The sequence below is a fragment of the Anticarsia gemmatalis genome, chromosome 13, assembly GCF_050436995.1.
Source record: "Anticarsia gemmatalis isolate Benzon Research Colony breed Stoneville strain chromosome 13, ilAntGemm2 primary, whole genome shotgun sequence".
In the NCBI taxonomy this organism is placed as follows: Eukaryota; Metazoa; Arthropoda; class Insecta; order Lepidoptera; family Erebidae; genus Anticarsia; species Anticarsia gemmatalis.
This window is the reverse complement of record NC_134757.1, coordinates 8,045,876-8,067,543: the sequence shown is the minus strand read 5'-3', so window position 1 is coordinate 8,067,543 and position 21,668 is coordinate 8,045,876. Positions and strand designations below refer to the sequence as shown.

Below are 21,668 nucleotides of genomic sequence, written 5' to 3'. Positions count from 1 at the left end.
ACGCTCGGTAACTGGCTCGCAGACTGTGTCATGGTCCTATATTCCAGCACAGTCAGCGAACAAAGAACTCTTCGTAAAACGAAGGTATCTACGTTACATTTGCAATGTCGTTTTTCGTGTATTACATCCATCTTAGTGTATGGCATGTTTAGCATTACGATAAGGAAAGGGTAGGGAGTCAGAAAAAATACAACAATTTATAAGCCACATCGAATTTATGTATGTATATTCAAATTAGCGCTGAAATAATTAATTCATAGCAAAAAATTAAGTTAGTTAGTTATTACATGCTCAAAAAATCTTATTAATTATGTGAGAAGTGTGATAATGTCCAAAACGTGACAGTATTCTACATTTAATTACTATTTTATTCTCTTGAGATTAATCACAAGAACAAGTAAAACCAAGACTCACTAAACATAAAAATAATACACGAACCTTAATGCCTCAACAACTGGACATTACAATTTATTTAGTTGGTCTTGGTTGAACAGAACTCCAATCCTTTACTCGAGTAGTCTTTTCTAACTTGAACAGTGCGATGTTATACAAAGGCAGGTTGAACTCACACCATTCAATTTAAAAGAAACTTGGTGCGTGCAGGATCCTCGTCTTTGCCCGGTAATGGAAAAGCAAGCACCGACGACGACACTGTACAGTTAGAAATTGTTACAACCTCTATACTTTGCATTAAAATAATGCCCATTTTCACAGGCAAGGGATCCTAACTTCGCGACCACTAATTCCAGTGATATATTCACTCTAGCACGTAGTTCTCAGCTTCCCTGCAAAGTTATCCATCTTGTATTCAAAAGAAAACCTAGAATCACTGGTTCAAATTTAAATAAAAACACTCTGCAATCCTGCCTCACATGATTCATCCACAAATTCCAACCCTTGCGTTTTGTAAAAAGTTCTTAAGTTTACCGCAATGTCGGAGCTTGTTACAAAGCAAAGGTCGGGCAGTTCGTCAACAAGACATTACTAGCTGAGAATATTTTTTTCCGTTTAATGCTCAGCATGTTAGATAACTTCATAACACACGACACTTAACTAAATTCTTGTAAAATAAGTAGACATCTGTTCTAACAAAAATGGAAAAATATGACTGGCTATGCCATGATTATAATATACATTAAAAGCTAAGACTTCATTTTTTGTCTGATAAGTATACATTTTATTAATATGAATGCAAAACATGCCTAAATAATGCTGAATATTAAACTGGAAATATCCACACTTTTTTTTACATTTTTTTATATTTTATATATTTTTTTGTATTTTTTATTATTTTTTTATTTATTAAGTAATTTCCACGCTGGGAAAATTACACTAATTCTATGCAAAGTATAGCTTGTATTTTGTTATGTAACCACTCCATACTTTGTTTCATTTAAATTTACGGGCTATGCCATTTACCCTCGCACGTTGGCAGTAATAGTACAAGTGAGAGATCACTTGTGGATGTTAGATAAAGTGTAAACTAAAAATAAGGGGTAAAGGGTACTTGAATAAATGCACTTATAAGGTGGACTAATGTGCAATAGGGAAATATAGAAAATAATCACAAGTAAGATACTGCAAACATGCCAGTTATAAAGCATAGCCCGAAGTGCTGCAGGCACACAGGCATATTGCCATATTCAAATGGGAAGTGGTGATAAAGTTAAGTGTAGGCTCAAAACCTAGCGACATCAATCACAAGCTTAAATATCTGCACCACTAAATAGTTGACAGTAAATGAACTGTTTAAATCATATGCATAATGTGGGGCATCTTGCACGTGATGTCGCAAGGTTCGGAAACATTCACTTCTTGGTCATGATCTTGAGGTACTCAAGAGCATTCTGGGCCGCTGAGGCCTGAGCATCCTTGCTAGTCAGTCCCGACCCATAGCAAACAGCCACTGGCAAAGTAGAAAGCTGCACAAGACATTGGTTACGTCCAGTCATCGACTTCTCTTCAATATCCACATATGTCACTTCAAATGACTGCTCCGAAGCGATCTCTTGCAAAAATTGCACAAAGTTGAAGTCCTTGTTGTTCAGCGGAGTGACCTGTTATAAAAATAGTCCTTGATTATTTGTATGAACAATTAACAATAACACATGAAAACAATTTATAAAATTCACTAACTACAAAAAACTGTGTCCATGAACCCTTATATAATCATGCATCCAAAATACAACTTCCCATTCCATGTTAAACATTATTCACCACTCCACATAACATACATGCTTAATAAATGAAATATATCGTACCTGCAACTTGGCCAGGTTAGGGCCGACAGACTGTTTGAGATGTTTGTGAAACTGCGATACCTTGTGGCTGTGACTTGTAGTCAGAGTGGAGATTTTACTATCTTTCAAGTCGGCATAGCGGGCCGCGACTCCGCCCTAGAACATAACACGTAACATAGTATGAGATATTTTTTTAAACGCGAGTGACCCTTCTGTCCATTCATGTCTGCAGCAGCCGACCGAAAGATAGTAAAACACCTGGCCAAGTGCGAGCAACTCTTTCAGGGAATGACACAAAAGAACCACTCAGACAATATGTGGCAGTTGCTATTCTAGGGATCTGTTAATAAATTCTGAACATTATACAGGTATAAACACAATAAATAGCACGTCGTAATAAAGATTATAGGTATGCACTATAATATGACAAAAAAAAATCTATCGTGTATGTTAGCTATACATCTTTATATAAAAATATCTAAATAGTGTAAACATATGAACTGAGACAAGATTTACTACAGAAAAACTAAAAAAACGAAACAAATCGCGTTTACTGTTTTCGCTGGCAATTAATGCGTTAATATTATTCCTAAAAAACAAAAACTAGGTGCAGTGATTCTTGCTCATATTGGTTAAAGGGCAAGTCTGAACTTTATTAATTAACTGAAGGCAAATAAAAAATACTGTGTTAAAAAATATTAAATATATTACCTCTTCATCAGTCTGGAAAGTTTCTGGTGGGTTATCCTGCAGAGCCTGCCACATCTTATAAGCAGCCTGACGTTTAGCAAGCTTCTTAGACTTGCCGGTGCCGACTTCACGGCGCTTCAGCAGAGTGCACACAATGGTGAACTGGCGCTCATGAGGCAGACCTGAACAAAACAATATTTAATTTATTTTGATTGCACCAGCAACAACAACAAATTAAATGCAATTTTTAAAGATACAATAAATTACAAAATTTATTTGTGACTGGTGAGCTATGATATTACTAATCTCTAATTTAAAATGATTTATGTGAGATAGTACAGGTTTATTCAGCACACTTACGCCTGTTCACATTATCATCATTCTCAGCATGGTAAGAGGGTGGTGGCCAGAAGCGCGACATGCACAGCTCTTGCAGCCAGCCGACAGGGTTCCCCATCAACTTATCTTCAAATGAAGACACCACAGTGCCACTGAAATCCGTATCACTAGATAGCTTAATTACAAACACTGTCAATTTATTGTTCTGATATATGCTAAAATTACTCATATTCATCTATATACTATCTCATATACTAAACTTTTTGTGAGTCACAATCTACTAATAATAATAATTATTTTAAACTATTATTTATCCACCAATACAAATTTGAAATGTTAGTATGATATCTGATTATTTCAAAATAAAGACACTTACGTCTCAGGAACATTTCCATTGGTGTTCTGATCAGCAGGAGCGGCACCTGTCAATTTATCCAGCAGAGCTTTGGCCGCAGAGTGCTTGGCCTCCTTCTTAGAGCGTCCAGTTCCCATAGCTGTAAACACTTCTGTTATTAAATTGTTGTAAACATGAATACATAAGGTTGCATCCTACCAAACACTTACCAACAAGATCAGCAACGGTGACTCTGTAGCGGAAAGTTGGCTCATGAATCATCCCCTCAATCTGCACCAGTTCATACTTAGGTACAGTTCCACGGCGAGCCAGCAGTTCTTGCAGCACAGAAACAGGAGTCTTCAAAGGCAGAGCCTCCATCTCCTAAGACAGAAATATTGTTACCATTTACACCATATGCAATAATAAACAAATTTGTTTATTTTGATACAAATATTGTTATTCAATTTTGTTACTATTGTATGCAAATTAGGTTTATATAGTAGTACCCTCTTAGCTGCTTCGTCAAGTGGTAGACGTTCCAAATTATTTGGGGGCTTAGGCCGGTTCTGGTACCGGCGACGCGGCCCGTGCGGCGCGTGCTCGCCGTCGGGACCGGCGCCATGCACCGCCATCCCGTGCACCACGCCCGGGAGACCGCCCGGCACCACACCTGGGTGCGGATGCACAACGTTTCCATCCATCTACGTAAAGAAATAGGTGTACATACTTACGAAAAATAGTTAATTGGTTTCCAAGTAGGTAATTACAATAATGAACCGGTCAAATTACGAAAATTTACAATTTAATTGGCAATGTATCGTAACTGGCCTTGATTATTGAACGTAATTGAGTAATAGAAAGTAATATTTAACGTACCCGAGCCCTGATAACAAACATTGATCTCACAAATGGTGCCCTATTGATCTTACAATATGAACTTTGCGGGTATGGATTACAAACGATCTATTGAAACGCGAATTGAAACCTTAATATAACAATTCACCAAATAATCACTCTTATAATTAAACAGATAATGCAAAGAACGCTCTCACGAACATGTGATAAAACTGAGCGATTATAAGTTCAGTGACATGGCGGCCGCCCGCCAGCCATTACAAGTTGCTCAAAATGGCTACACCGCATGCCGGCATCCGGCATCACAAAACAAATTACAATCCGAAGTAATTTTCAGGAAATGCATTCCTAAACAACAGTGGATGTTACGTCTAAACGATTTATTGCAATTGTGAAGATATTAACTACTTACCATTTTGTGAGGTTCCGTATAGTCTGCAGCAACTTGCGAAACAACACTGTAAATAGTGGAAATATTAATAAGATTACGCTATCACGTGAAAACGATGAATTACTGTACAGTTAGAAATTGCATATTATGTATTTACTAACCACTATATTCTTCGTTAGAGCACTTCGAAAATAATTAACTTCAAAGTCTATCCCGATAAGTCTTGACCGACGGAACAGTATTCTCGAATCGAACCTCAAAATGTGAAATCGGTAGAGGTGGCCATACTGATACTACAAAATCCGTAGATTTATAATCGCCTTATCTTTATATTAGGGACTTTGCTCCCCATGAATCATTGCTAAAATTACCTTTTTATATTATTGAATTAGTCTGGTAGAAAGTACGCCACTAGATACTAAATTCGGTAAAGTATTTGATAGCCTTCTAGTTCATAGAAAAGGAATAAATTATTGAAGAGGAAGAAAAATAAAGTATCATAAAGTGGGTAATTAATAAATAGACGTACCTATTTTTACTGCTGTTAAAAAATCATCTTTCTTTGTTTTAGGTACCTATACGTTTCAATTTATTTACGTTGATTTAATTCGGTAGGTGCATAAATCGGTAGAAAGCTGTTGTTAGTTAGTTGTCAGACTAGAAAATTGCTAAAACGTACCAAAGAGGTAAATAATATCTAAATAACTTTAAATTTATTATACTTTTATCGCAGTAAATTAAATTCAAATTAATAAAACACATTTTGAATATGTTACACCTATTATTATATTTATCTTTATTCGATGTGTCCGACATCGGGTTATTGGGAAATATAAAAATGTCAAATAGGTATAATGGCCAACAAATTAATAATGTTGTTTATAATTACTAGGTACTGTGTTCTCGTCATATAAGCAGTAGACCTGGGAAAATCATCAGACTTTTTTTCTTTGTCGTTTAATTTGTCTAGGTTTCCTAGGTTTCTCTGTTGCTGACCAAACTATTATCTCAAAAAAGTAAGTTAAAGTTTGTACCTATATGACTAGGTTTGTCGAGTAGCTATCTACATAATAATATGATTTTTTCCTATGCCTGTTTAGATGGTCCACTGCTGAGCAAAGGCCTCCCTTTCCTTCCAAATCGCACTATCGGCGTCAAAGTCAAACAAGTAATAATAAAATACATTCTGCGGTCTTTGTTTAGGTCTCCTGCGTTTGCGACGACCAACACCTGGCGGCTGGCACCAAGTTGGTGGATATATTAGAATGAGCCCACTTTTTTGCGAAGAAAAATAAATAATAAATTCATTTATGGAGGTATATTTATATAAATAAATTAGTATATGAAATACTTAGTTATTAGCAATGCGGTTGGTTGGAAAAATGGTTCAATTATTTATAAGCAGGTAGGTATTTTCTGTCCTCTTCGGTCGTTTACATTTGAATGTAGGCAGTTAGTTAAAGAGTCCGTCGACGATGATTCCTATTTTTTATCAAACTGCACCAATATTATCATATACATAGCTGATGATGAAATAATCTGAAAAAGATAAGACAATTGATTGTTACCTGTTACATAATTATGAAAAGAAAATAGATTAGCTTCGGGTTTAATTTACAGAAATAGCCTATTTCCGTTTATTGTTTTGCAGCACTCATTTAGCGAATCGTATTTTACGACATTTTTTGGAACAAAGCCTATCCTAAACCCTCCCTGGGTATGAAAATATCTTTGTACAAAATTTAATCCAAATCAGATTCTAAATTTCATCCATTCCATCCAAAAGATAGACAGAACTTACTTTTATCGCTAGGGATTCATGAAAATTTTGGATGTAAAGAGGAATTACGTACCTTAGATAGTAATGTAGCATCAAGGTCAAATAAACCGTATGCTGTAAGATTATTATTTTGATGCGACATCAGCGTCGAGAAATGTTGAATCTGATTACAAACAATAAAAGATTAATAATATTATGTGGTGTTACGGCTACTGAATGTTTTTTTTTAATTTTTTTTTTAACCCATTACTGTCCCACTGCTGAGCAAGGGTCTCCTCCCGTAATGAGGGAGGGGTTAGGCCTTGAGTCCACCACGCTGGCCAAGTGCGGATTGGGGACTTCTAATATACGTAGTTAATATAACTATACGTAGGGTTAATCTTTATAAAGATTGGGTGAAAACTAGACAAGGCTCGAGTGGTGCACCTACCTTATTGAATCTCGTCTTGTTGTGAAGTTACGTTTATTATAACAAATAATTAATTTAGGTCATACACACCTCTAGCAACAATCGAATATCATGTTTATCAGTTGGAATTGTGTGTAATGTTTGCCCCACTTTCATTATCTGCAAAAAAAAACCGTCATGTTAAGTAAGAAATACATAGGTGTAACAAATTCTTATTTAATGTACCATTACCTCCTGTTTTAATAAATATCCCGATCTAGCCAAAATAAAAATTTTGACGATCTGATAAACAATCCAAATAGAGCAATTGATTAAAGGATGTAACGTGAAGTCTTTCTCGATCACCAAACCATGATATATAATGTGAGACTCGCTTACGATAGCGTGAAAACTCTGGATAGTGGTCACAAGAATGGATGCTTGGAATGCTTTGTTAATAGTACTTTTCATTTCAAAAGCTTTCACATACAGTGTCTCCATGTACTGCAACGATAATATCTTCGCATCCGCCTTCATACAACAATCCAAAATATTAATCTTCTCTTTTGTTATGCTCTCTATTTTCTCCCTAATGTCCATCAACAATACCACCAACATAAGAATCAGCAGATAATAAAAACATAAAAAAGTAAACTGTATTGTCAGAGGCAGCATAAAAGTCACAAATACCAAAATCATCTTCCAAAACGGATCATCGCGGGTGAAATTGACACACACTTGCAATAATAACAACACAATTAGAAAACCCATCATGATCACATTAACTTTGAATCGGAGAACTGACAGATTTTGTTCCGTAATGTTATTTGGGGGTTCAATCATATTTCCTATGCTATTTATAATCTTCACAAACGTACAGCGGTTGTTGAAAGCGCAGACATAAGCAGTAACACAAAACAGAAAACTAACAACTAATTCTACAACATAGTTCATTTGTGTCATCACTTCTCTGGTCATAGAGCCTTCGTCGATAGACTCGTAGACATGTTGTACGTGTATGGCTAGGAATGAGGACATAAACAGCACATAGGAAACTGCACATAAAGAGTTAATATAAATCGATTTAGTTATGATTGTCAAACCACGTTTACTGTTAAATTTTATACTGTACGGGAACAAACCGAATAGCGATAGGATAATGTACAGAGGCTTGAATACTTTACGAATACTGAGATTTTCATTAGGCTCTGTATAGAAGTAATGTTTAACACTCGAAAACATTATAAAAATCAAAGCCAAAAGTCCGTGTTTGGAAGAAATTAAAACTGAACAAACGAATGCACTAGCGGCAATGTCGCCAACATGTAATGGCAATATACTCATACTATTACTACTAGCTAAAATGAAGCGATAGCATCTTTAACATTATTTATTCAGAAAGTGTTCATGTCTGACTGTACAACAGGCTATTAAATGCCTATCAATAGTTGAATCCTTTTCACTTATTATGTAATCTAAAATCTTGAAAACACATTTTAGTAAAATATTTTAATAACTATTGAGGTATTTTGGGCAGTTAAGGGATATATAGAAATAAACAAAATATATTTTTAAGTAGTAGGTAAATTACGGTAAATTGAACAGATACATAGGAGTTGAAAAAAAAAGTTATAACGTTCACTAGGCAAAAATATTTTATTTATTGAATGTATGTACAAACTGTCATGATTTAAAATCATTTGGGTTAAAAGGTTCCTTGCTGACATGTCCTTATTAACTAAACACTCAACATCCAATTAAGTAGTATTATTTCTTATTGTTTGTCAAACTGCACCAGAATTATTATGTACATAGCCGAAGATGAAATAATCTGAAAATGAAAGTTTGTGTCATATAGGTATTTTAGTAAACTGCTAGACACTACGTATAATAATAATGACACTAAGTATATAGAGTTGTAGAGCAATTGCTTCGCGAATCTTTCAGACCAATCAGAAATATGGCTCGCCGGCTTAATGTTATTTTCTTCGTTTACTACGTGGCATGGTGTTCCTAGTCATTTCTCATATAATTGAGTAAGAATATACAATGTATTTGTTGAAATTATACACACCTGTGACATTAAATTAGTATCCAGTACGAAGAATCCATATGCACTAATATCATTGTTTTGGTGTGACATCAACATTGAAAAATGTTGTATCTGGAAACAAAATAATAATTTATTTTAGTTTTTATACATATAACATACACAAATCATATCAATGATGTCTTGCAAACGAGTTACTCAGGCGTTCCTGTTTGACATGATGTGTGGATGTGATTGAAACAATTAAACTTTGGCAATTCAAGTGTCATTCCCTGGTCTCTGCCTACCTCTAAGAGCCCTGCCTCACTCGGACGCCATGGTGGCGTCGCTGGCTACGTATCCAAGCAGTTAGTATTAAAATGTCACGTTACCACACCGTCGCCAAGTGAGATGGGTGACATATATTTCAATATTATCTGCTTGGATTCATAGTGAGGCAGGGCACTAACGGAAAAAGCCATGATTCTTTGTACGTATGTATTTTTTCAGGTATAGCTCACACGTGGTTGAAGAAGAAAATCGATTTAAAAAATCCTTACATACTCAACGTTAGGTACTAAAATAACCTTAAATAACTTATTCTAATAAAAGAAATATGTAACGTCAGCCAGTTATTGTTTGCCTACCAAAATATCATGACGAAATCCAATTAATTACCTACAAAGTTGTTATGTAAGTTTTGCCGCAAATAATTATTCTGTTGTTTCTTGTCTTGATGCTTACGTAAAGTTTACAATAAGGAACGGTGAAGCCAAACTCGTTCATCTTCTGTTAATAATTCAAAAGGAAATCCTTACGTTTATATTAAATGTCAATAAATATTTACCTCCAGTAGAAAGCGGATATCATGATTTTCCGTTGGCATATTATGCAATGTTTGACCAACTTTCAGTATCTGAAAAGGAACAGCAATGTTGATTACGTTAATATGATTTTACGTTCAAAATACCTTACAAGTTGATAATTAGTTACCTCTTCCTTTAATATGGTTCCCGATCGAGCCAAAATGAACACTTTCGCAATATGATATGATATCCAGACCGTGCAATTCAGTATAGGATGTAACGGAATATTCTTCTCTATTACTACGCCATAATAAATAAAATGAGAATCGCTCACTATGGTGTGAAAACTTTGTATGATAGTCACCAGTATTTGTGCTTGAAATACCGTGTTGATGTCGCTTTTCACTTCAAACACTCTAATGTACAGTGACTCTAAATATTGCAAAGACAATAGCTTAGCCTCCGCAAACGTTTTCGTTTTTGTAATTTTACTAATTTTCACTCTAATTGTCATTAATAACACCACCAGCAGTAAAATGAGAAAGTAATAAAAAAGTAAAACTGTGAATTGTATCATTTGTGGCAGAGTGCAGGTTACCAAGACAAAAATCATCTTGGAAAGAGGAGCAGTACGTGTAAAGTTCATACATAATTGCAGTAAAAATATAAAGGTTAGGAAACCCATCATGAGCACATTAACTTTGAAACGAAGAAACTTCAGGTTAGGCTCAACGTGTGCATTTGATTGTTCAAACATATTCTCTATGTCGTTTAAAATTTTGACTAATTTAAAGCGGTTGGTGAATGCGGAGATATATGCGGCAATACAAAACACAATGAAAGAGAAATTTTCGAGTTCATAGTTAAACTGCGTCATTAATTGCGTCGCCATAAGATTCTTGCCAATAGTCTCATAATCGTACACAACATGTACGGCGAAGCACGAAGTCATAAACAGTACGTAAGAAAAGGCACACAAGGAGTTGATAATCATTGATTTTGGGATGATCGTAACACCACTTTTGTTATTAAACTTGATGCTGTATGGAAACAGGCCGAAAATAGTAAGTAAGATGTATAAAGGTTTAAAAATTTTGCGGACACTAAGATTTTTATCGGGTCTCGCATAAAAGTGACTTTGGACTCCCGAAAACATTATGCAGAAAAAAAATACGTAGCTTGTATAAAAGCTGGAATATGATTTACGAATGCACAAGGAGTAATGTAGACAGAAGAGCCGTATTATTAGTAAATTAACGTAACACAAAGTGAACTGATTATATCTGTGAACATTACTGGTGATGACTTGCTTTTATTTACATTACTGTATGCGAAGGAAAATTACATAGCATATTAATTGACGAATGATGAAAATAGCATGTCAATCAATACAATAAATTAATAAATTATTGACTACGAACATATCATAAATTAGTTATTACCTAATAATAGTATTGGACCTAGGTATAATAAATATTTAATAAGAGATGCCTAGGTATGAAATCAATTAGGCTCAATTTTGAATTATTTTAAGGTCGGTAGGAATCGACGATCGGCGAAATGCTTCAAAACAAATGAATTAGAGATGTTGAAAAGTTGGTTATCATAATCAATGTAGAGAGTAAGAGTTACTACCTAACTACCACTTGTAGGCAAGACGAATATGATAGAAAATGATAAAGGCTTGAATAAAGCATGAAAAAAAAATAGAAGTGCCTTAGTAAAAGTCTTAAATTGACAAATATATTTATCTGAATTGATTTCTTTTGGGGGATAACACGCACTTCTAATATATTAAAAGTACATTTTAATAAATGTATATGTTACCGTAAAAGCCCGGACTGTGGCAAATCCTAAGATTTTCCGGTAAAACCTAAGATTTACCAACTCTCAATGGTAAAATTCCGAACGTTCTGTTATTTCGAACTTTTACCACCATTTTATTGGCAAATCTTAGGATTTACTTAATGACACGGTAAAAGTTGATAAAGTCATATTATAATGTGTTTGAGTCGTAATATGATGATATTGCTAGGGATATAATTATATGCCGTAACATAGTTATAACGAGAGATTGAAGATGTCGCCGGAGCCCCGCTTCGCGGGGCTCCTCCTTCTGGGTGGTTATTTGCCGAAAACTCCTTATTTATAATTATTTAATTATTTTATATTAGCTACATTTACCTGCCCTTGAGGTATATCCTAAGATTTACCAAGTGAATAGGGGTAAAAGTTCGAAATAAAAGAATTGTTCGGACTTTTACCATTGAGAGTTGGTAAATCTTAGGTTCTACCGGAAAATCTTAGGATTTACCACAGTCCGGGCTTTTACAGTAACATATATACAAAAATATACAGTCTATTGCATCGTTTTACCTCCACTGACTATACATAGAGGTGACGCAATTCAACAAATGATAGCTTACGTTACTATGCTACCCTTTTTCGTCAAGTGTAGTTTTAAAGTATTCAAATCAACAATGTAATTTTTATCATGCCGTTTTATCTTCACTTTCACTGATGATCATGTAAAAATATTTTTTATAGCGATACATCTAATCTACTTAAGTTAAATTGATACTTTCCAAGCTAGAATATGGTCCCTTGTTTATTGTATTTTTTCGATGTTAGGAAATAAAAGCCATATGAATGTGTCACTGTTTTTAATTATTTATTTTCTACACAAACTAATAAGCTTATTCTTCAAGCTGCATGAGAATCACTACGTACATAGCCGCAGAAGCAATTACCTGAAAACAAAGAGTTTTATTTACAGAGAACACATATCTGAAAACTTTTATTATAATATAACATTTTCTGATGTAATAAAATTATTATCGATAATATAGCAATTTCTTTAGAACATACTTGCGAGTGCTATTTTGAGCGTAAAAACGGAAAACAAAATCATCGTAACTTCAATAAGCCAGAAAGATAATATATAAAAATAGTGTAGTTTAAATGAAATATTGGCACAAATCAAGCACATATTATACAGAGTTTCATACAAGCTTCGTCTACTCATAGTAACAATTCTACACAAACTTTGGTTAACAAAGAAGCGTCCAGGTCCATGAAGCCGTAAGCAGTCAGTTTACTGTTTTGATGAGCCATCAGAGATGAAAAGTGTTGTATCTGGAAATAAATTCATTTAAACTAGTTTATAATGTAATTCTACCGAAATTTTTATATGACTGTGATAATGATTACTTTAAATTTACCTCTAATAACAAACCAATGTCCTGATTTTCAGATATTGCATGCAATGCCTGTGCTATTTTCATTATCTGAGAAAAAGAAACATTAAGTATATAATTCCGAGATTTACTTAATATCTAAATATGTAATTAATTGTGGTTATGTTACCTCTTGATTCAAGAAATTTCCCGAACGAGCCAAAATACAAATTCTAATGAAGTGATACATTATCCAAAAAGAGCAATTGATTACAATATGTAATGTGAAATGTTCTTCATAAACTAAACCGTGATATATAATATGAGTGTCGCTAACTATGGAGTGGAAACATTGTAAGATGCTCACTAAAATTGGTCCATTAAAAGCGTTGTTTATGTCACACTTTATTTCAATAGCTCTCACGTACAGCGTCTCTATATACTGCAGTGATGATACCTTAGCTTGAGCTTGCATTTTTTCTTTCATTACTTCATAAATCTTCACTCTTATATTCATCAATACTACCAACAACATCAGTATCAGCAAGTAATAGAAAGAAAGTACTATAAATTGAGACATTTGAGGCATCGTACAATTTGCCAAAACTAAAATTTTCTTCCAAAATGGATCTTCGCGAGTGAAGTTGAGACACAGTTGTAGCAAGAACACAAAGAATAGAAACCCCATGATGTACACATTTACAAAGAACCGAAGATGAATCAGATTTTGTTTAACGAATGTATTTGAGGATTCGATCATATCTTCTATGTTATTAATAATTTTCACAAATGTATAGCGATTAATAAACGCATAGATGTGAGCAACAACACAAAACATAAATAATAGGATTAGTTCCGTGGCGTAGTTCGTTTGTGTTGTTATATCCCTTGTCATGGCATTCTTACCGAGACCATCAAAATCGTACTTAATGTGCAATACTAAAAACACGAACAAGACCAGCATGTAGGAAAAAGCACATATTACATTAAAATATAAAGATTTGCGAATGATTGTTAAACCACGCTTCTTATTAAACTTAACATTGTACGGAAAAAGACTGAGTAATGATAGCAATATGTATAGAGGTTTAAAAATTGTACGAATTTGGAAATTTTTATTGAGTTTTATTGGTTTACAGCGAGTCTTAACACCCATCATGACAGAATTATTAGACCAAGCTCGTTGAAATGTGTTTTACTGATTTATGAATACACAAGATGGAATGAAGAAGTAACGGTAAATAAAAATCAAAGTGAACTGATTTAATCTGAAATCATTATTTATAATTACTTGCTTTTATTTACTTTAAGTAATATACAAAGCCTATTAATCGTTAAGTGAAGAAAATGGCATGTCAATCACATAAATGGAAAAATAACTACGTATTATTTTACAGTATAATTATGAATAGTGCTATTTTTATGATTCTGAGAGTATAGTACCCGCCTCAATCAAAAACGAGATTTTAAATTAACATTTTAGTTAACTCTCATTACTATAGAGGTGGAATGTGCCGCATAGGTAGTGATTTTCTCGCGTCAAGGGTAAGAGTCGAAAAAGAATATTTGAGATTTTAGTCAAGGAATTTTTTAGCAATTGCCCAGAGCCCGGAAGATGATGTAGTAGATAACTGCTGTTAGACATGCTACTTTGTCTTGTCTACCTTTTGTCACTTGTGTCAGACGCAGTCTATGGCAGAATACGGAATGAACTGTGTAAACTAGCCATAGAACCCTGCTTCTGTCGTGTCGACGACTCACCAATACCATAGTAATAATACAGCTGTTGACCAGAATTTGGTGTCCAAGTTAAAGTCATAGAAGCGATGGAAATTTTCATTTGAAAAGCAGTTTGCTTATTCTTTGTAATACCTATTATTGATTAGAGCAATCAGAGAGAACGATTTACAGCAATCAAAGAAAATCTTCGACAAATAATTTAATTGGGAAAATTGACTTTTGTATTGTATAATAATTATTATCAGTCTGGTTCATGAATGATTGATCATTCATGAATAAACCCATTAGCAGAAGTATTAGGTACCTAAATGGAATAAATATAAAAACAAAGTGGTTGATTAATTTAAGATATTTATTAAAGACACACAATAATTGACAAAAGACATGAAAACAAATAAAAGTGCTTTCCCATTCGAATTGTCGAAACAACTATGTATACGTGAAATTATTTTAAATATAAAACAAATGCACTATTGTTTTTTAGATATTTCATTGATTACTGTTATTTTCCTTCAAACTGCATTAGTATAATTATGTACATAGCCGACGACGCCATTCCCTGAAAAATATATAACATCTGTATATAAAATGTTAATAGGTATAGAAAAATAAGTTGCGAGTTATGAAATAGATACAGTCTATTTTTTTATCATAAAAGTAAAAATATTCAGCAGTACGGAGTGCACTTGCTATTATTATAAACTAGCTGACCCGCGCAACTTCGCTTGCGTCACATAAGAGAGAATGGGTCAAATTTTTCCCCGTTTTAGTAAGATTTTTTACTGGTACTCTGCTCCTACTGGTCGTAGCGTGATGATATATAGCTTATAGCCTTCCTCGATAAATGGGCTATCTAACAGTGAAAGAATTCTTCAAATCGGACCAGTAGTTCCTGAGATTAGCGCGTTCAAACAAACAAACAAACAAACTCTTCAGCTTTATAATATAAGTATAGATTTAGGAGCTCACTTATTTTGCTTTTCATTAAAAACGTAGGTTCTTGTATCTGTTATGTGAAGGGGGTACTAGATTATTTCTTCTTGTAAAAGGGGCGGTAATCCATAAAATGTTGGGAATATATGATTTTGAACTACACAAACCTTAGACAATAAAGAAGCATCAAGATCAATGAACCCATAGACACTCAAGTTACTATTTTGGTGCGACATCATCGAAGAGAAATGTTGTATCTGGAAATTAATAAACATACGTTTAAAAAATCTGTTATGATCAAATACACTTACATCAGTAAACTGCTATTGGGGATAACTATTGATACTGATTGAGTTCTATAGAGTTCCTAAGCACTCTTCAAAATGTTTTATAATTTACCTCCAACAATAAAGCCATATCGTGATTTTCAGAAACCTCGTGCAATGCCTGTCCTATTTTAATAATCTGAAAAGAAATTATAAGTATTAGCAATGTACATATAAAAGAGACATCTGTAGTAAATTTAACTCATATATTTAATCAAATTTGAAAAGCACCTCTTGTTTCAACAAACTTCCTGAACGCGCCAACAAACAGATTCTGATAAAGTGATATAATATCCATACAGAGCAATTGATCACAATATGTAATGTAAAGTAGTCTTCATAAACTAACCCATGATATATAATATGAGTATCGCTGACTATAGAGTGGAAACTTTGTATAATGCTCAACAAAATTGGTGCTTGAAATGCCTCATTTATATGGCATTTCATTTCAATAGCTCTGACGTACAACGTCTCTATATATTGCAGTGACGATATCTTCGCTTGGGCGTCTGTTTTTTCTCTCATTACTTCATAAATCTTAACTCTTATATTCATCAATACTACCAACAACATCAATATCAACAAGTAAAAGAAACAAAGCTCGACAAATTGAGACATTTGAGGCATCGTACAATTTGCCAAAACTAAAATTTTCTTCCAAAAAGGATCTTCGCGAGTGAAGTTGAGACACAGTTGTAGTAAGAATACGAAGACTAGAAACCCCATAATGTACACATTTACATGGAACCGAAGATTAATCAGATTTTGTTTAACGTATGTATTTGATGGTCCGATCATATCTTCTAGGTTATTTATAATTTTCACAAATGTATAGCGATTAATAAACGCATAGATGTGAGCAACAACACAAAACATAAATAATAGGATTAGTTCCGTCGCGTAGTTCGTTTGTGTTGTTATATCCCTTGTCATGGCATTCTTACCGAGACTATCGAAGTCGAATTTAATATGTAATATTAAGAAAACAAACAAATACAACATGTAGAGAAAAGCACGAAATGCGGTTAAATATAACGATCTGTGAACGATTGTTAAACCGCGTGTCTTGTTAAACTTAATATTGTATGGAAAAAGAGCGAATAATGAGAGTACGCAGTACAATGGCTTGAAAATGTTGCGAATCCGAAGATTTTCGTTTGGATCTGTATAGAAGTATTTTTTTACGCTCGAAAACATTGCGAAATAGTCGAAGAGGAGATAATTTTAAAATTCTTCCTGTAGATTTATTTATTCGAAAGGTATACTATTGGGAAAGTTGATCAAAGAGCAACTGATTAAATATAAACTACTGACAGTGAACCGATAGTCTCATCGTATGCCATTGTGTATTGATAAATAATTACAACGACCGGGTACTTTGATCAAAACGATAAAACTAAAGATTATGGGAACAATCTATTTAAGTGAAAACCTACTATACAGAGACATTGAATTATATAAATGGAACCTATATTTAGTATTTCATTTGTAAGTAAAATGTAATCTTAATTGTTATCAAACTGCATTAGAATGACGGTGTACATTGCAGAACATGAAATGATCTGAAAAGGAAAAATTAACATTTTCATTTTGTATACAATTTTTGCGTAAAAGAAAAATGATAGCAGAATCATTTATAATTATCAAATTCTCCTGTTTCCAAAGTGAGAAAGGAGGTTTTAGTTCAACGCTGGCCAAGAGCATGAGCAGGAATTTGCACTCCTTCAAGAACTATTTACGGAACTCTCAAAACTGCAAGGTTTTCTCATGATGTGTATTTATGATGTATCGTATTTTTTTTAACCAATAATTGTCCCACTTCTGGGCTACGGTCCTCCACACTGGCCAAGTGCAGTTTGAGAACTTTGCATGGCATTAAGAAATGTGATGATGTAAAATTACGGTTGAAATTCTACCTTTGAAAGTAAAGTAGCGTCAAGTTCAAATAGTCCGTATGCAGTAATAACATTGTTTTGATGCGCCATTGTCGATGAAAAATGTTGGATCTGAAACCGTAGTAAGTTTCTTTATTTTAAAAGTCTCTCACAAATCTTGCCATGGTATTTTAGAATAAATTCTTGTCTTCTATCATACTCTTAATATAATGAATGTGTAATTACAGTATGCGTGGAAATTTGGATGTTTGTTTGAAAAATTGAACACACGGTTAGTTTAGAATCTGGATTAAATATTGAATCATTTTTACATAGAGTTTCTTTTCGCCTGGATGAATGAATACAATTTTAAATTACACCTGACTCAACAATTCAAATAATACTAATGATCATCTGTTAAGAGTTGCAACGACGCGTTTTAAAGTTTTTAAAGCAATGTATAATCTAAACAATATACCAAAATATTTACACCCAATAACAGTCGGACATCATGGCTCTCGTTAGGGATGATGTGCAACGCTTGTCCTATATTCTTTATCTGAAACACAAATACATTAATGCAGCCTTTTTGCTCACTGTAAAGAATACAATTTAATTAATAATAATAAATGATTACCTCTTGTTTCAGCAAATTACCCGTTTTTGCCAAAATATATATTTTGATGAGCTGATTCAAAACCCATAATGAGCTGATAGACGCAAAATACAACGAGGAATTTTTATTGATTACCAACATGTGATAGATACTGTGAGATTCGCTTACAATAGCGTGGAAACTTAGCACCGTAGTAACCAAAATGCATGGTTGAAAAGCTTCATTGATATCACTCTTTATTTCAATCGCTTTCAAATACATCGACTTTATATATTGAAGAGATAATATTTTCGTTTCGGTATACATATTGTCTTTTGTTATTCTATCTATTTTAATCTTTATGTTCCTTAGCAATGTTACCACCATAGACATGAGTAAATAATAAAATGACAGCATTGTAAATTGCAACGTAAATGGCAACGTGCGGGTCATCGCCACAAATAATTTCTTCCAAATCGAAGAGGGTGCCATTATATTGAAAAACTGTTGTACTAATATAGAGAAAAGTAACAACGCCAGTGTTACACGAACTTTGAAACGAAGTCTTTTCAAATGGTTTTCAATAGGCGTGTTAAGTTGTTTAATCACATTTTGTATGTTATTTATTATGTTTACGAATGTACAACGATTACGAATAGCGCTAATGTAAGCGGTGATACAGAACAGAAAACTACCGATTAATTCCACAGGATAGTTTACAAATGATAAAACTTCGATGGCTCTTTCTCCATTTCCGTCTAAACATAAATATCTTATATGCATGATTAAGAATGAAAATATAAGTGAAATGATAATTAAGGCACATAACGTGCTCACATATGTTAATTTCGGAATAATCATTAAACCACGTTTATAGTTAAGTACGCTGTACGGAAAGAAACCAAATAATATCAGTAAAATGTATAAAGGTTTGAATACTTTGTAAATATTTAGGTTTCTATTGCGATTTGTGTTAAACACTTTGTATTTTTCGACACAAAAGAACATCTTTAAAGACGATTAGAATATGCACCGAATAATGAAAGTTGGTAGCTGCCAGGATACACGGCGGTAATAATATGCGAAATCAACCGATAGAATCTTTATATTTATTTAGTTTACGTACTGTTTATTTAGTTGGTGTTGCCTTATTATACTTACCCCCGGTTTCTGTGTACATTTAGCGGTAGATTATCTATTCAAACTGTTTTTTTATATGAGTTTAAAGGCTATTCGATAGATAAACTACCGCTAAATGTACCTCAGAAACCGGGGGTTGGTGATCATTATTTAGTTATCTTAGTGTTTCGAATTGAGACTCGTGGCATGGATGTAGGCACGAATAGGCACTAACATATCGGTACCATAAAGTAGGTTCATACATCGTACGTTTGAATAGATTGTATTAACTGGCAGCTGCAACTTATCTCTGAAAGCTGTAATTAAATGCACTAATATAATACTTATATCTGTTACCCCATTGACATTAGCTATAAACTTTGTAATGAGCTTATTTTAAAGTTTTCTGTAATTAAACTCAAGGAAAACAACAGCCTGTGTAAGTGTTGATCGTAAATACATCATAACTTATTATTATGGATCCTGTGGTTTCAGTCCGTGCCTAGATGTCTGTTAAATGATTTATTTTTATTTCACAGTTAAGTTACAGTTATTGTTATTACTGACTTTTAACTACTGTTATTATATAAGTATATAATATGTATATAAGTATTATCTTATATAAATTTAACCCATCATTGTTCTACTGCTGGGCAATGGTCTCCTTCCATAATGAGGGAGGGGATAGGCATTGAATCCACCACGCTGGCCAATTGCGGGTTGGGGAGTTTGCATACTCAGTTATGCAAGGTTGCATCACGAAGTTTTCCTTGGAACCACTCCACCGTTAGAACAATGAATAATTATTATTTCTAGTACTCACATAACTTCGAAAAGTCATTGGTGTTGCCTCGGGTTCGAACCTGCAACCACGTGCTTGGTAGCAACTTATACCACTCAGCTATCACTGCTTTAAGTATTATCTTATATGAAATTAATGTTTTTATTTCATTTAACTAACACTTAGATTAAGCCGCTTTTCTTTTCTACGCCAAACTTTATTGACATCTACATAGATTTCTTTTAACTTAACTTGTATTTTATTTTGTCCTGAATTGAACTTTAAGAGTAGTCGGCAAATGATCCAACTTTGATTTCAATCTTGATTTTTTAAACATAGAGAAGAATAACAATAATTCTAGCAGATACTTTTTTATTAACATCCGGGCATAGACAACGATGCTGACAAGTGAAAAAAACATAGACATGAGAACCAAAATTTCAAGTCATGTAGAAGTGTAAGAAATATTTATATAAAAAGTGAAAAAAAAATATGCTCATTTGGAAACCGATAACGTGTGCGTGTCGCTCTTCGGGGCGGCTCCTACGAGGGGTGGCGTGTAAGACCATCAACAGCAACTGTTGTTATGACAAACATGTCAGGAGACAGTACAGCTCCTGTCCTCCGGGGATGAAGGTCACTATCTGCGGGGCTGCTGGCTGTACTGGTAAGTACCTCGTTTATTGGTTCAGTAAGAGGTTTTAGGTTTTAACTATAATATTGTTTTATTGGGATAAATCTTTGTGTGATGAGCACGAGTATTTGTTCTGAGCCTGGTTGTCAAATTATCTATATAAGTTTATATTTAGAAGTATATAAGTATGTTTATCAGTTATTTGGTTACCATAGTACAGGCTCTGCTTAGTTTGGAATCAAATGACCGTGTGTGAGTTGTCCAATAATATTTATTTATTATTATTTTTTATTGTTATGTTGAATATGGTATGTTGTGACAACGTTTTCCACTACAGTTAAAAAAGCTGTAGGCTTAGTGTGTAATTTTATATACTCAAGCTCAGTTAACGAAGAAGTTAGTTCTGTGTTGGAAAGAGCGGATCTGATTTTTATTGGAAAAACGACACAAATAGATATGTTGTCTTTTTTGTATAGATAATAATTATAATATACTTCATGGTAAAACCTTTGATTGACAGTGCTGTCTTATTAAACGTCGGGTAAACGGATAATTTCCATCAAAAATAATTATCGGCCGTAAACATCGACAGGGTTGCGGGGTCACAAACACTGTGCATTGGGTCAATAAAT

General features: G+C 33.7%; 5 protein-coding genes across 9 annotated transcripts; all 5 read right to left on the bottom strand.

The window, feature by feature from the left end:
- Positions 1-196: 196 nt before the first annotated feature.
- On the bottom strand, positions 197-5,131 carry LOC142977518 (protein Loquacious-like). 5 transcript variants are annotated; one of them, XM_076121436.1, is made up of 9 exons: positions 5,014-5,131; positions 4,874-4,919; positions 4,113-4,307; positions 3,834-3,987; positions 3,646-3,775; positions 3,291-3,436; positions 2,952-3,112; positions 2,262-2,396; positions 197-2,057 (listed from the first exon to the last, which is right to left on the bottom strand). In XM_076121436.1, exons 2-9 carry the CDS (start codon positions 4,874-4,876, stop codon positions 1,809-1,811), a joined length of 1,173 nt encoding a protein of 390 aa, XP_075977551.1. In that variant the 5' UTR covers positions 4,877-4,919; positions 5,014-5,131; the 3' UTR covers positions 197-1,808. The 5 variants fall into 5 exon arrangements, with proteins under 5 accessions (XP_075977551.1, XP_075977550.1, XP_075977548.1 ...); XM_076121435.1 differs by lacking the exons at positions 4,874-4,919; positions 5,014-5,131 and adding an exon at positions 4,483-4,732 and having other exon boundaries at positions 3,291-3,421; XM_076121433.1 differs by lacking the exons at positions 4,874-4,919; positions 5,014-5,131 and adding an exon at positions 4,483-4,731.
- A 1,203-nt stretch (positions 5,132-6,334) lies between these two features.
- LOC142977976 (uncharacterized) lies at positions 6,335-8,262 on the bottom strand. Its single transcript, XM_076122131.1, has 4 exons — positions 7,273-8,262; positions 7,132-7,200; positions 6,706-6,795; positions 6,335-6,391 (listed from the first exon to the last, which is right to left on the bottom strand). The coding sequence occupies exons 1-4, from the start codon at positions 8,260-8,262 to the stop codon at positions 6,335-6,337; spliced, it is 1,206 nt and encodes a 401-aa protein (XP_075978246.1).
- A 532-nt stretch (positions 8,263-8,794) lies between these two features.
- Positions 8,795-11,011, bottom strand: LOC142977746 (uncharacterized). Its single transcript, XM_076121828.1, has 4 exons — positions 10,043-11,011; positions 9,897-9,965; positions 9,095-9,184; positions 8,795-8,851 (listed from the first exon to the last, which is right to left on the bottom strand). The coding sequence occupies exons 1-4, from the start codon at positions 11,009-11,011 to the stop codon at positions 8,795-8,797; spliced, it is 1,185 nt and encodes a 394-aa protein (XP_075977943.1).
- A 1,540-nt stretch (positions 11,012-12,551) lies between these two features.
- Positions 12,552-13,506, bottom strand: LOC142977745 (uncharacterized). Its single transcript, XM_076121827.1, has 4 exons — positions 13,399-13,506; positions 13,077-13,142; positions 12,901-12,990; positions 12,552-12,605 (listed from the first exon to the last, which is right to left on the bottom strand). Exons 1-4 carry the CDS (start codon positions 13,504-13,506, stop codon positions 12,552-12,554), a joined length of 318 nt encoding a protein of 105 aa, XP_075977942.1.
- A 4,032-nt stretch (positions 13,507-17,538) lies between these two features.
- LOC142977744 (uncharacterized) lies at positions 17,539-18,994 on the bottom strand. The gene is made up of 4 exons (XM_076121826.1): positions 18,828-18,994; positions 18,545-18,617; positions 18,386-18,466; positions 17,539-17,595 (listed from the first exon to the last, which is right to left on the bottom strand). Exons 1-4 carry the CDS (start codon positions 18,992-18,994, stop codon positions 17,539-17,541), a joined length of 378 nt encoding a protein of 125 aa, XP_075977941.1.
- Between the last annotated feature and the right edge of the window lie 2,674 nt (positions 18,995-21,668).

Excerpts from the sequence above, each read along its gene's own strand:
- LOC142977744 (XM_076121826.1), bottom strand. The coding sequence starts at position 18,994 with ATGGCACCCTCTTCGATTTGGAAGAAATTATTTGTGGCGATGACCCGC. Across the intron at positions 18,618-18,827 it reads AGAATAACAAAAGACAATAT|CTCATTATGGGTTTTGAATC; the intron begins GTATACCGAAAC and ends TGCGTCTATCAG. Across the intron at positions 17,596-18,385 it reads TATTGGGTGTAAATATTTTG|ATCATTTCATGTTCTGCAAT; the intron begins GTATATTGTTTA and ends TTTCCTTTTCAG.
- LOC142977976 (XM_076122131.1), bottom strand. The coding sequence starts at position 8,262 with ATGTTTTCGAGTGTTAAACATTACTTCTATACAGAGCCTAATGAAAAT. Across the intron at positions 6,796-7,131 it reads ATATTCGATTGTTGCTAGAG|ATTCAACATTTCTCGACGCT; the intron begins GTGTGTATGACC and ends GTTTGTAATCAG. Across the intron at positions 6,392-6,705 it reads ATGCTACATTACTATCTAAG|ATTATTTCATCATCAGCTAT; the intron begins GTACGTAATTCC and ends TATCTTTTTCAG.
- LOC142977746 (XM_076121828.1), bottom strand. The coding sequence starts at position 11,011 with ATGTTTTCGGGAGTCCAAAGTCACTTTTATGCGAGACCCGATAAAAAT. Across the intron at positions 9,966-10,042 it reads GAACCATATTAAAGGAAGAG|ATACTGAAAGTTGGTCAAAC; the intron begins GTAACTAATTAT and ends GTTCCTTTTCAG. Across the intron at positions 9,185-9,896 it reads ATATCCGCTTTCTACTGGAG|ATACAACATTTTTCAATGTT; the intron begins GTAAATATTTAT and ends TTTTGTTTCCAG.
- LOC142977518 (XM_076121433.1), bottom strand. The coding sequence starts at position 4,503 with ATGTTTGTTATCAGGGCTCGG. Across the intron at positions 4,308-4,482 it reads TGTTTGTTATCAGGGCTCGG|ATGGATGGAAACGTTGTGCA; the intron begins GTACGTTAAATA and ends TTCTTTACGTAG. Across the intron at positions 3,988-4,112 it reads TTGACGAAGCAGCTAAGAGG|GAGATGGAGGCTCTGCCTTT; the intron begins GTACTACTATAT and ends TTTCTGTCTTAG.
- LOC142977745 (XM_076121827.1), bottom strand. The coding sequence starts at position 13,506 with ATGCAAGCTCAAGCTAAGGTATCATCACTGCAGTATATAGAGACGCTG. Across the intron at positions 13,143-13,398 it reads CTTTTAATGGACCAATTTTA|ATAATGAAAATAGCACAGGC; the intron begins GTGAGCATCTTA and ends TCTTTTTCTCAG. Across the intron at positions 12,606-12,900 it reads ACGCTTCTTTGTTAACCAAA|GTAATTGCTTCTGCGGCTAT; the intron begins GTTTGTGTAGAA and ends CTTTGTTTTCAG.